The sequence below is a fragment of the Callospermophilus lateralis genome, chromosome 6, assembly GCF_048772815.1.
Source record: "Callospermophilus lateralis isolate mCalLat2 chromosome 6, mCalLat2.hap1, whole genome shotgun sequence".
NCBI classification, from domain to species: domain Eukaryota; kingdom Metazoa; phylum Chordata; class Mammalia; order Rodentia; family Sciuridae; genus Callospermophilus; species Callospermophilus lateralis.
This window is the reverse complement of record NC_135310.1, coordinates 81,582,722-81,597,085: the sequence shown is the minus strand read 5'-3', so window position 1 is coordinate 81,597,085 and position 14,364 is coordinate 81,582,722. Positions and strand designations below refer to the sequence as shown.

General features: G+C 33.3%; 1 protein-coding gene across 1 annotated transcript in view; it reads right to left on the bottom strand.

The window, feature by feature from the left end:
- Window positions 1-2,250: 2,250 nt before the first annotated feature.
- Lca5 (lebercilin LCA5) overlaps window positions 2,251-14,364 on the bottom strand; it is a 67,576-nt gene continuing 55,462 nt past the window's right edge. The window contains exons 4-8 of the mRNA XM_076859986.2: window positions 10,678-10,815; window positions 9,548-9,644; window positions 8,404-8,546; window positions 6,302-6,434; window positions 2,251-4,712 (exon numbers count right to left, since the gene is read on the bottom strand). Coding sequence (XP_076716101.1) covers window positions 3,868-4,712; window positions 6,302-6,434; window positions 8,404-8,546; window positions 9,548-9,644; window positions 10,678-10,815 — 1,356 coding nt within the window. The 3' untranslated portion in view covers window positions 2,251-3,867. The remainder of the gene's footprint in view (window positions 4,713-6,301; window positions 6,435-8,403; window positions 8,547-9,547; window positions 9,645-10,677; window positions 10,816-14,364) is intronic.

Here is a 14,364-nt window from a genome sequence, read left to right as displayed (position 1 = left end):
TCCAATCCAACCACTTTCCAAAGTCAAGTCAAAAAGTAATTTCCTTATTTTTCTTAAGCTAATTTGAGTTTCTCCAAAGAATACTAATGTAAAACTCTTTCTAAAATGTCTTCTTTGGATTTATTATATTGAGAGTGTTGAATGCAATTTACTACCCATATAATATAATGTATAATCTGCAACTTACACATTGTCCTAAATGTAAAAATGGGAGTAAAATAAAGTAGTAGTTATTTGGCAAATCTTTGTGAGGAATAAATGAGCTAAAACACAGAATACCAACTGCCATTTTGAGCATTTAACAAACATAAATGCCCTTCTTTGGTTTTTCCAAAACAACAACAAAATAGTTGAGTAATTCTGGCTTTAAGCTCATCAATGTGTGTAGCTACCATGAAGTAGGTCCTCTGTCTCAGTATTGTAGTTTATCCAAGGAGAGACACACCACAGGAGAACTGGGGTATGAATGATCACATTATCCAATCATAGAGTCCTGTTTTCTGGATTTTGTTTTCTTTGCTGTGAGGCTCTCACCTCACCTATGTCGCCAAGCTCATCTTCAGAAAATCTTTTCAAAGTTTAGTATTTCTCCTCTTCTGTGGAAGAGCTCATCAATTTCACTTCACATTTAATATTGAATAAATAATAAGTGCAGATCTGAGAGGTACAATATATAGATCATATGGAGGATAATATGGAGGTTTAGAAGCTGTTTATATATTGTGAAAAGCATAGTGTCAATGTGTTATATATTCCTATCTTCGCTTTACTTTCAGTTATTCCCTAAAATAAATGCATAATTAGTCATAATATATAATGTTTACTGAGTACTTATAATGTGCCAGGCACCCAGCCAAACATTAACCTAAGTATTTCATTTACTCATAACCACCATCAGAACTATCAGCGTATGCTGTTGTGGTGGCGCATGCCTGTAATCTCAGTAGCTTGGGTGGCTGAAGCAGGAGGATCAAGAGTTCAAAGTCAGCCTCAGCAAAAGCAAGGTGCTAAGTAACTCAGTGAGACCCTGTCTCTAAATAAAAAATACAAAATAGTATTGGGATATGGCTCAGTGGTCAAGTGGCCCCAAGTTCAATCCCAGGTACCAAAAAAAAAAAAAAAAAAGAACTATTGTAAAAGATCAATAGGAGCTGAGGAAACTGTAGTCTCTGGATGCACAGGGAGCAGTGGGAGGACAATGTTCAGTGTGTGAGGGCCACACCCATAAGGCTAATTCCCCACACTTGCCTGCCACCTAACACACTGTGGAGCACCCAGGAAGTGCCCAAATCTTCAACAACAACAAAAAAATTATCTCTAATAATAGGACACTTTCAAATTATATAAAAGGGGACTGTAAAATGAGAAGGGCATGTATTATGTAGCACAGAAAATATTTTTAAAGGCATTCTTTGTTGACAATTTGTGGTACCTCCTTTAATCCTAAAATGTTCTTATGGTCATTATGAAACATATTTCCCTTCCTCTCTTTCTCAGGCAGATTTACATGATCTAGCCACCTAATAGCCAGCCAGTGATATCAGAAGCCTAGGGCTATATAGCTGAAAATAAGTGAAGAGGATGATCAGAAAAACTGAGTTGCCATGAAACAAGTTTGTGTTTGTTTTATGACCAATTGAATTCTCCACACCCTCAACCCCCCTTTTTTATTATTATGAGCAATATTGCCATTATGATACATTGTGATAGCTATAAGAGTGAAAGGATTAATTAAAACAGTAATTATCTGATAAGACTAGCATACCTTCTAACCTGATTTAGGGCAAATTCATCTACTTCAACTAAAAATACTGGACAGGGAAAAGAAACATGAATAATGAAATAATAATTAACCCTGCAGTTTTTCCACTATATATTTCTAAGTAACCTAAGGTATCAAATAAAGAGTCATAGTATGTTTTTAACTTTTATTAACAAGAGTTGAGTACAAATAAATTTAACTTGACATTTAGAAAAATGATTTACTCTAAAACTTGTCCATTAAAAAAACCCTATTCTGTACATTTTAATCTCCAATTTTAATATTTAACACCATAATGTTTTTAAGTCTACAACTCAATTTTAGGTTTAATTTTAATAATTGTCTTATTGCATCTGGTTAAAGATATCATGTAGAAAAAAAAGCAAGAGACTAATTAGAATAACCTGAATAAAAAAACTTTCCCAAAAGCCTTTATAAAAAGTCTTTTAAAATAAAACAACATAAAAATTAGAATAGTTTTGGCAGAAAATTAGCAGTTATAAACAAAATTATTACATAATATTTTATCAAGAACTGTATTATAAATATTATTATGCTTATTACACATTAGAATGATTTGCAATGTAGTAAATGCAGATGTAGAAAATCTAAGAAAGCTTTTTAAAACAGTTTAGCACTCTGGGGAGTTTCTGTTCCCAATAAATGACAGGAACACAATTTATAAGATGATAGGTGGTACATCTTTTAATTAGAGGCCTAACCACATAAAACATTAGTCATAAAATGTTATTCTCTACTAAGCATTTGTAACATCTCCAGATACACTAGTAATACTTTCCCCCTTATCAGTATACATGCTTAGCATCAGAAACCATACTATGAGCAAATTATACAGATAACTCTTGAAAAAAATAGCTCACTTTGGAATAACTGTCAAACTTAAGTTTTTATTCTTCTGGACACACTCTTTCCTCCAATCTTCATTTTAACAGTGTTTTCTCCTTGACTGGTGATATATTATTAAAACCCAATCATACCCAGCATATTCCTTTGCAGCTGAAATGAATTACAAATAACCAAAAGAAAACCAATGCATTTCTACAGAAAACTATCCAACCTACTCTGCAGGGCAGAAGCTCTCCACCCCCCACCAAAAAAACCCCCACCTTTTATCCAAGGCTGCTTTAAAACTAGTCCTGTAAGTCCAATTAGTATTATACTATTATTGTCTCCTCAGTGTGAGGGAAGTTCAAATCTTAAAAAGTATTAAAATTTTCAAATGACACTACTCTCTGTAAACATAATTGAGTTGAAAATCTTTCAACTCAAGATTGAGTTGAAATGAAGTTTTTTTCTATTTCTTGTATTTGATATGAAATCTTACACCCAGTTACTGAGATACAAAGAATGTATGAGAACAAGTAGAATTACACTGTACCCAGGTCTCTGGGGAGAAATGCCAGAGGAGAACGGTCCACATAGAAACTGTATTCTGAAATTCACCTAAGATGCTAACAGAATTGTAATTAAGTGATTTCAGGATATTGTAATTGAGAAATGAGTAGTGTTTAACTGTGAGTACTTTCAGAGGAATGGGAAGTCCCAATGTTGTCACAGCTACCACTCAAGAACAACTCAGCCTTGCCACTTAAGATAGGGACCTTCACCCCTATCCATAGAAGGCAGGCTTCTACATGGCATCAGATTTCTACCACCTGGACTCTACCTTTCTCACCACAGAGTCTTTCACCCTTAATTTTCATTCAGTAATCAGTGAGAAGATTACATTTATTTGTGAGAATCTAACCAAAATAAATAGGGATAAAAGTAGAAAATTTCCAATGAAGTAAACTTCCCATACAGCTAGTTTAAGAGGTAAAACATTTCTAAGTAAAAATAAAATAAGAGAATATTTTTGGTTTCATTCAAAAAAGCTTTCTTCACTCCTGGCAAACTACTACGTTGTGTAGATATAATGTACTTTTTAAAAAAATCCTTTTTTTTTTTTTTTTACTGTATTTAACTACTTGAAATCATTCCTTAATAAGGACCTTTTAACATTAAAAAGTCTAAATGTTTATCATAAATACTGTATTAAAATATTTTTAATATTTACAATTTGAAAAAATGTATACCCTAGTCAGTCATCTCAGTGCTACTTCTTCAATTTCATCTTCTACAGAATCAACTGCTTTTACTGCTGGTTTATTGTTTGCATGTTTTAATCGGTGTCTATTTGGATTAAAACTTTTTCCTTCACCAAGGAAATAGTCTTCATCTTCATCATGTTCTCTACCCCTGCTGCTTTTATCTCCAGGGAGAAAATTTAGAGACTCAAAGTCTCCTTTGCTGGCAGCCAGAGAATTTGGGTCACTGCTTTTAGAGGAAATGGGACTGCTGCCACTAGTACCAAATAGCTGTTCCATCAGATTGGCTTTTTTTTCTTTTCTTGCAATGAAATCTGCGCTGTCTTTACTAAGGTCTTCCATACTGTTTTTTTTAAAATCCAAAAGGCCACTTTTTTGGCTAAATGGATTTGACTTCCCTGGTGTTTTTGCAAATGAAGGCACATAGCTACCAAATGCAATCTCATTTGGAGAGATTGAACTTCTAATATTTCCTGAATTCCGACCCTCTCCTTTTGGAGTAAAAAAACTTATGTCTTGCAATTGATGCCCATTAAATAATCTCTCTGAGGATTCAGAGAACATGTATGTTTTGGAGATTTTCTCTGAGGAATGCAGTTTTGATCCCAAATCAGGTATTAATGGCAAAAGAGGACATTTTAGATTCTGAGAATCTTGAAGTTCTCTGTTGATTTCATTCAGTTTAGCAAGTAGCATTTCTCTCTTCAGTCTTTCTTCTTCTTCCTCTTCCAATTTATCAATACTTTGAAGTTCATACATTTCCATTTGGTAGCTTCTAGTCTCCAACTCAGGCTCCTCTTCTCCCTCTTTCTGCTTTTCATTAAGTTCTTCTCTTTCCCACTCTGTATGAAATAAAAAAATTACAAACTACATTTTATAGCAATCAGTATTTTTTTAAAAAGGGAAAAAACCTACCATATTTTATAATACAACCATTTTTATCTAATTTTAGTATTAAAATAGGGTTCAAATGGACATCATATTATTTCACTTTTATATTTGTTTTTCAGGAGTAATATATTTAATGTGTACTTCATTTAAGAATCACATTTATAGAAAAACTTGTTCTTCAAAGTATGGATAGGGAAGGTTCTCATTTATTTAAATAACTAATATGATGCTATACATTTTAAGGTGGGTGACAGGATGGATGCAATCAAGCAAAGAGTTTTAAAGTTAAACCCTTGGATGTCATATCTTGAGAAGGGCACAATACCACTTACATAGTGTTCGACAGCGGATGCGTACAGGCACTAGAAATACAGTTCACTCTTAAATAGTTTTTTGGCTACTCATGCCACTTTCTATAATTTTGAAGTTATTTCCCAAATTAAACATTAAAAATACTAAAGTATACAAGAATACCACAAATGTGATAACTTCAGTAAATGGCATACATTCTCATTAATGTCAGAGATCAATCCATATAGACTAAAAAAAAAAAAAAGTCAAAAGGACAAAAACAAGTGACAGTCTTCTGCTATTTTATTCCTTTTCCTGTTACCTAGATGGAACTGACCATAATACCTAATTTTCTGTTCTGTAGTTAAACATGTGAAAGCATCTTGTTCTGTCCATTAGCCAACAGTGATGTAAATATGGCTTCTATTTCAATAGTTACACAGTGTTTACAATCACTGGGTCATGATTTTATGTTCCATGAATTTCCATGAAAGAAAAAGAAAGAAAAAGGATTTCTTTATAAGCAGATACTATACAACTAATGGAAATAGAATACATTCAAAAGATTATAGAGTTGAGCTGAGGCTGGTAGCACAGTGATAGAGCACTTGCCTAGCCTGTGCAGGCAGGTCCTAGGTTCAATCCCTAATGTAACAAACAAATAAATAAAAAATCCCTCTTGCCCATACTTTTATGACATTTAATAAGGATGAAAATGAAAGTATTCTTGAACTTCATTTCAGTATCTAAACTTATAGGAGTTATTTCACTAAACTTCTACATAATGATTGAACATATTCAAGATTTACTTTGCAAATTAAAATCAAATAAAAATTGCAAGGATACATTCAGGTCCTCGTATTTCATTGATTTTTTTACACTTAAGCTAGTCCATGGTATAGAGTTCCAAGGCTGAACCAATAAAGAAAGCTATTTTTCAGCTATTTCTTCATCAAGTTTTAATTAATACACAAAGAATTTTCCCCCTTCATTTGAATTGTTTCATCTGAATTTTCTGAAGGTAACCTGTTTTTATTCTGTAACCCCAAATAGTGAGTAATAGTCAATATATTTATTTCCTTAATAACTTCATTCAAATGGTTGTGACTCCTGATATACCACTGCATCAACCTTTTCTTATTCTGTATAACCAATTCATGGTTCAGCTGGACAATACTAAGGGACCCTAACCATTTCTTTCCCAAGGGATGCTGATTCATTACTTGCTTAAACAAAGTCTTTTTCTTACCATTCTTTAGTTTCTCTATCTCCTGTTTTGCAATTTGCAGTCCTTGATCTTTAATGCATTTTTCTTCTTTGTTCACAATTGGGTTTAGAATCCCTGCTTCTTCATGCTTATCTTGCTCTTGGAATTCCAAGTCCTAGTATACATTTTAAAAATGTAAATTTACTTATAGAAAAGGGGAAATACTATTTAAATATTACAGATTTCTCTTTCATTAAAGATGAAATTTTGCTTTAATTTCTAATAATGAATCAGAAAATCACAAGTTATCATGCTTTGAAAGATGCTTCAGAAACACATAGGATTATTTCTTACTTTAAATTTTTAAAGAAGCATTTATAAGTTAAGTGATATCAAAACCAATATAATGGAAGCAAATCCAACATCCTGCACAAAATTCTGAAAAAAAAAAAAAAAGTTGCAGAAGCATCTTCATACATTCTTACTACAAAATGTTAACCAGATTTTGTTTAATAGCCATTTCTGGTTAACCAGAAATGGCTATTAAACAATTATGGTAGTCAACTGAGACGTATGTAATTTTTCTTAATAAAAATAAGCTCTTTATTAGTACGATTCACTTTCTTTAAGAACAGAATTCCCTGAGTTTCCACAGGGCACAGGGGCTGCTCTGTTGGGTACTACATTTGCTAGTCTCCCTTGTACCTAGACAAGACCAAAGTGGGTGAGCAGAAGTGTACATGCAACTTCTGATCATATTTATAAAACAGCTTGCCCTCTAACTTGTTTATTCCCTTTTTTATAGAATGGTAAGCCAGTTCCAAAAATACAGAAGGACTATACTCTAAAATGCAAGACCAGTAAGATAGCGTGACTACCACAAACAAAGTTGTATATACCACCAATCCTGGACTACCCATTTGACTTTAGTCTATTAAAAGAGAAGGGTATTTGTTATCCTACTTTGACCACCATATTTCTCAAAGCAAGTTAACCTGCACTCTAACTAAGCTATCACTTGCTGAGGTCTTTTAACAGTGAGTGACCTCAGTCTTAAGAGGCTCAGGCTAAGAGCTTTAGAAACTTCATAATTAGTCATCTTTAAAATCCTGAAAATCATTCGCATTTTAAAGATGAAAAAATTGAGATTGAGACTCTAAGGAGTAAAACAACTAAAATGTTAAGAGCCATAATTTTTAAAGCAGATCAAATTCTAAAGCTATATTCTTTTCACAATACCAGGCTGCTCCTGATGAATCTTTTTAATACTTCTTAAAATACTTTAAGAATTACTCCATTATTCTCTACCATTTTAAAGACATAACATGATCTGGTCTCAAAGGGTAAATACAGGAAAAAAAGCAAGTACAACTTATGTATCTGAATTTTTCTAAAACAAAAATGAAATTAAAAAGCTAGAATACACCAAGGAACTAAATCAGTCCATTTCTGATTTATACCTTAAGAGATGTCATACACTGGGAAACTTTATAAGGTACAAAAAATATAACATTATATGAAATGTTCTGGATCCCTGAAATATTGTTTTTTTGAATTGTAAATATTAAAGACAAAACCCTCTTAAAGAAAGGGATCTGCAAGTGATTTAATATGAAAGTCCTTTTAAATGATACTCTAAATTCCACTCTTAATTTGAATGATATGTCAAATTCCATCCTTGTTCAGCATTCAGTTAACCCATAAAGTTCTCAGGCCCCAAAATATTACATTTAGTCAAGTTCTAAAAAAAAAAAAAAAAAAAAAAAATCACTTGAAACCTTTAGTTTGCTATTAAAATAAATAAAAGCACTGAGGATTTTCTAAGAATATATAAGCAGATAGAGAAAAATGTATTCCTATTATCTCCAACCTAGAAGGTACGATTAATCTCTCTGTGAAGCAACTGAAAAATGCAATGTAAACTAACTAAATTTCAATCCAAAGAAATTTAATAAAATGCACAGATGTTACTACCTCTTTCTCTTTAAAAGGCTAGTTGAATATTCATACAGATATAGTACTAGGCTCCACCACTGAATTTTTAAATGTTTGATACTATGTTTTTAGGGATAACTTTAAACCCAGAGTTTAATAATCAAATATTATTAACCCAGAGTCGAATAATCAAATATGGCTGAACTCACCAAAGTAAGACATTCTGGTTCCTCCCATTTATTTTCACAAATCATCATTGTTTGTTGTGTTACAGGTAATTCTTCCAGCTCACAATCTTCAATGGTTTGTACTTCTTTTGTACACAAGTCTGTAAAATCACTCTGGCATGCAGCTACCATGAAAACAGTACAAGAATTTTTCTAATCCCACTGAACAGTGGTAAAATACATAGAATTCAACTGGTATATAGGTTAATCTAAATGAGATACTGCATGTTTTGCTCAGCCCAACAAATGCACATTATTACTATTTTTGTTTCTAAGATTTATAGGCAATTATGGGATTAGGGGGGCAATTCTCACTGTAAATTCTATTACTTTTTACAAATTTTTTTTGGTCCTGGAGATTGAACTCAGGGGTACTCAACCACTGAGCCACATCCCCAGTCCTATTTTGTATTTTATTTAGAGACAGGGTCTCACTGAGTTGCTTAGTGCCTTGCTTTTGCTGAGGCTGGCTTTAAACTCATGATCCTCCTGTCTCGGCCTCCTGAGCCACTGGAACCACACCTGGCAACGTTTACAAATTTTATGTTTTAAAACTCTCGCAATTCATAGAAGAATTATACTTTCATTTAAAAAAAAGAACTATGCATAACAATGCTAAATATTTATAAATGAAATGTCTGGTATTTACTTTAATCTAGCAAAAGCAGCAAAAAGCAGATAAAATAAAATTCTCTCTACTTTGGGTATGTTTATATATTTTCACATGATTCAAAAATTACTATAAGAATTTTTCAAAAAAGCATGTTACTTAATTTTAATGACCTCTCTTCAGGAGAAAAAAACTGACAAGGATTTCTGAAAATTAACTATCACGAAACAAACTAAAAAATTGAATTGAACTTAAATGTATTTCAATGGGGTTGTTTATTGTTCTTTCCTTGTACTTCAAAATTAATTAATTTTATTAATAAATAATAGCTACAGGGGCTGGGATTGTGGCTCAGTGGTAAGGCACTTGTCTAGCATGTGTGGGACACTGGGTTCAATCCTCAGCACCACATAAAAATAAATAAATAAATATATTGTGTTCATCTACTACGAAAAAATATTTTAAAAAATAAATAATAGCTACAATATCAGTTTTCAACAATAATGTCTACTATACCATTCTTCCTTGGTGTAATTTCTTTTTCTTTCTTTAGAAAGGACTTTGGCAGGCGATTAGAATATATGTTTTTTATGTCCAGTTCTCTCTCCTTTTCCTGAAAACAAATCCATATACAATGAAGTGAGGGTGTGTGTCACTTTTCCAATCAACATTTTCCTTAACAAACTGAAATAAACCTAGAGTTCAGCTTCCATTTTTAACTACCAAGTAGAAAAAAATGTCTCTAGCACATTTAGATTAGGGAAGAGTAATGCTTTTTCCTATGAAGTTCAATGTTCTTGACCATTTTGGGACTATGACTCTGAAAATTTGATTAACAAAAAGAAAATTATGTAAGATAATAAATTATTTTGCACAATTCTGCACAAAATTTCAATCCATCATTGATCATTAGATAAAATTAAGAATATGTGCTTTAACAACATTAAATAATTTGAATGATTCTTCTAAAATGAAAATGAAAATCATGCGACCTTGATCTTCTGAATTTGACTTATTTCACTTAACAGAATGGTTTCTAGTTCCAAGCATTTTCCTGCAAATAACATAATTTTATTTTTCTTTATGACTGACTAAAACTCCATTGTGCATATATACCATATCTTTATACATTCATTCATTGATGGACACCTAGACTGGTTCCATACTTTGGCTATTATGAATTGTGCTGTTTTAAACAAGGGTATGGGTGTATCATAGGAAAATATGTAAAAGTCATAAATTAATTCTTAAGAATAAATACTGAGGAAAGGTGTATTTGGTAATGTGGTGGTTCCATGCCTAGACTTTTGAGGAACCGTCATACTGATTTCCATAGTGGGTTATACTAATTTATAATTCTACCAACAATGTAAAAGTAGAACACAGATTATTTAACCAGGCAACAAAAATGCTAGTTCTACAGTTTTCTTCCAGGATTTAACAATTATTTTACATTATTCTTACTGCTTTACTTTGTATAATTATATCAAAACATTTTCTATCTAAGCACCAAAGATAATAACAGAATTTTATAAATTATACCATACCAACCTAAAAACATGAATAATAAGAATGTTTTAAAATATTGGGTTTTCATCAAGTTTATATTACAGAGAAAATAATGTCATTTAATGTAAAGTGCTTACTTTTAATTTGTGATACAGTCGTTGTAACTCCTTTTGAAGAACTTTGTTTTCATCCTGAGCCTCATATGCCCTTTTCCTTTCAGCAAGCAATTGTCGTTGAAAACTGTTAGTACTTAGTTCAAGGTTTTTCGATAATTCCTAGGTGTACAAACATATTTCAAAAACAGTATTAATTAAAAGAACCCAATAGTAAAACACAGCACTTAGAGGTGTCAAAATGATGTTTTTAGTGATTCTAATTTTAGACATAAAATTAGGCTGGCTGGACTTGGTCTTCATGAACGTAAAATAAACTGGGAAATAGATTTACCAACCATTTAATAAGATACCTACTTAATTATTTCTTTTAGCATTTTTCACAGTGATTTGTAAATATATTCTTAAGCATTTGAAGCATGCACACATAGAGCAAAAAGATAGCCAAAGAATGGGATAAGAAGCATAGGCTTTCAGAAATCACTGCTTAGGCCAGGTGCAGAGGACAGAACACATCTCTAGATAAAAACTACAGCTATTGCCATTATCTTTAAATATCTCCCATGAAGTTTATGAAAGTATTTAGGCTAAAATATTTTCTTTTAAAATAATATGTCGGGGGGCTGGGGATGTGGCTCAAGCGGTAGCGCGCTCGCCTGGCATGCGTGCGGCCTGGGTTCGATCCTCAGCACCACATACAAACAAGGATGTTGTGTCCGCCGATAACTAAAAAATAAATATTAAAATTCTCTCTCTCTCTCCCCATCTCTCACTCTCTCTTTAAAAAAAAAATAATAATAATATGTCGGGCTGAGTTGTAGCTCATTGAGAGAGTGGTTGCCTAGCACATGTGAGACACTGGGTTCAATCCTCAGCATCACATTAAAAAAAAAAATGTCAAGATACCATTCCTAACTCTGAATGAAAAAAAAAAACATGCTTTGTATATGCAAAAAAGTATTATAAAATCACAAAGAACATGCCTGTAATCCAAGTGGCTCAGGAGGCAGAGGCAGGAAGATAGTAAATTCAAATTTCAAAGCCAGCCTCAGCAACTTAGCAAGGCCCTAAGCAACTCAGTGAGACCCTATCTCTAAATAAAATATCAAAAAGGGCTGGGGACGTATTCAGTGGTTAAGCACCCCTGGGTACAATTATAGTATACTTTAAGATATTATAAAACTACAAATAAAATCAGAAAATAAAACAGTTATAATCCCATTATCCTGTGATCATGATTGTCAACCTTTTAGTGTACATGATTTATGACTTTTACATATTTTCCTAATATAAATGCCTAAGCCAACAGAATTTAATATAATTTTTAAATGGAATACTTTTCTATCTTCTAGACTATCATAACTTGTAAGTTCTGCTATTCAGCACTAATGTGTTCCAATTTTTTCTATAGTGAATATCCTTGCATATATAACTTCAAACATATCTTTTATTATTTTCCCAGGGTAAATATTAAGAAAGAAATTTTCTTGGACTTTATTGAAATTAAGAATCCTCCTCTTTGAAAGAAACTGTTAAGAGAATGAAAAGATAAGCCATAGTCTGATAAAAATATGTACAAATCATACGCTACAGTACATATCAAAGAAAAATGTGTATGTATATATGTATGTGTTACAAAATTCAGTAATTAGAAACTAAACAGCTCAATTTAAAATGGAGGAAATATTTGAATAGATAATTCACCACAGAATATATAGAGACAAGCACAAAGAATGATGCCTCAATATCATTAGTCATAATGTATGCAAATTAAAGCCACATGAAACAACATTTACTATTAAAATGTCTGAAACTAGAAAAACTAAGCACACAAAATGTTGGCAACGATGAACAGTAATCAGAACTCATACACTTTGGGTTGAAATATAAAATGGCATAATCATTTTGAAAAATTGGGGCAGTAAACATAACATACACTTACTATGTAATAGTCATTTCACACTTAGGTCTTACCCAGAGAAATAAAAGTCAATCTCCAAAACTTTTGCACGAATGTTCATACTACCTTTATTTATAATAGTCCCAAACTAGAAACAACACAAATGTCTACCAACAGGTTAATGAGTACTTAAAAAGTGGTATATTTTTATTATTCAGCAATAAAAAAGGATGAACAATTAATACATGCCACAATATATTAGAATCTCAAAATAATTTTGATGAATGAAAGAAGCCAAGCATTAAACAATGCATACTGTATGCCTCCACTAAATGCAAATTAATTTATAGGGACAAAACAATGAGCTAAGTATAGGTGATAGGGATTGGTAAAGGGACAGCAAACAAAGGGACATTTGGAGAATACTACGTATGAGAAAAGGCAGTGGCACAGCAAAAGAAAGAAACAGCCCATCACTTGCTGCCCGATTCACAACCAGGGGAGGGGAAGTTTCCCCTCTGCAGGAGGAAAAGTAAAAATCCCAGCAAACTGTCAGCTCAGCCCAAATAGCAAAGGCACATGAAATATGCACAGTAGTAAGGTTTTGGAAAAGAAATTCACTGCATTTAAGAGGGAAACTTCAGGAGACATCTTGAGAAGGGATCTATTATTTGAATTTAGACTGTTTTAGGGCTCAGAATCCCTGCATATTCCTATCCTTGGGACCCACAAACAACTCATGGCATTGGCTCTGCTGGTGGCTGCTTCCTAAGCCAGACTTGGCTCAGTAAGTGACACAAAATTTAGAGTGATATATGGTGGGGAATGGATGTTGAGGCATGGAAGTGAACTGAGTGCCATCTTTAGAATCAGGGAGATGGGAAGCCTGTCCTTAGACCAGAGGCACTGCCACTTATGTTACCCAGCTCCTATTATGAACCATTCCCCCACGATATCTGTCAAGCACTACAAAGAATGGGGCACACAGCCTAAGAAGGGTCAGAGAGAAACTTTGCCCAGCACTGGCTATATTCACCTCTCATTTTCTCCTGCCAGTATCTCTTGTCAGGGGTGATCCACTTACCCTTGATCCCTGATGGGCACTATTAAGAAAGTGAGGGGAGGGAAGAAAAGTCCTTGTTGTTGCCCTGTTTCTAGATATGCACAACTGCATGGGGGATGGGGGTTTGTCTGTAGTCCCATTCCTAGTGGGCATGCCTACAGTAGCAGCCAAGAGGAAAAACAACCATTTCATCCACAGAACTAATGAACACAGAACAAATTTTCAACTACAGGAAGCCATCTAAGCCATCTGTGAATTACATGAGGGTCTTCTCTCGTTTGGTAGCCAGGAGATTTAGGTTTGGCATTGAGAATTATTTATTGCTCTCCCAAGGCAATAAATTGCCCAATGCATGTGACCTTTATCTCCAGTCTGCTAAAAAAGACGCCTCATAGTAGCTCAGGAGATGGGCATAACCAATTGGGAACTGAATAGCCCAACTTTAAGCTTTTTTTTTGGTGAAGAACATTCTATGGAAGGCCTTTGATGTTTCCTGATATAAATAAAGCAGGTGTGGGCTCCATTCCAGAGTCTGTAATTTTGATCTATCTGACCAGCTTGCCCATCCTGCCCCAACTTTTGAAACTACTATCTGTGTTCTATGGTTTTTTTGTCATTCTATTCTTCCTAGCTTTTATTTCTCAGCCAGCCTATTCCACTGAGGGGAACCCCATTTCCACCACCCATGTGGGATGTGGGCAAGACTCAACAAAATACTAGCAAAATTAATTTAATAATATAAATCAAG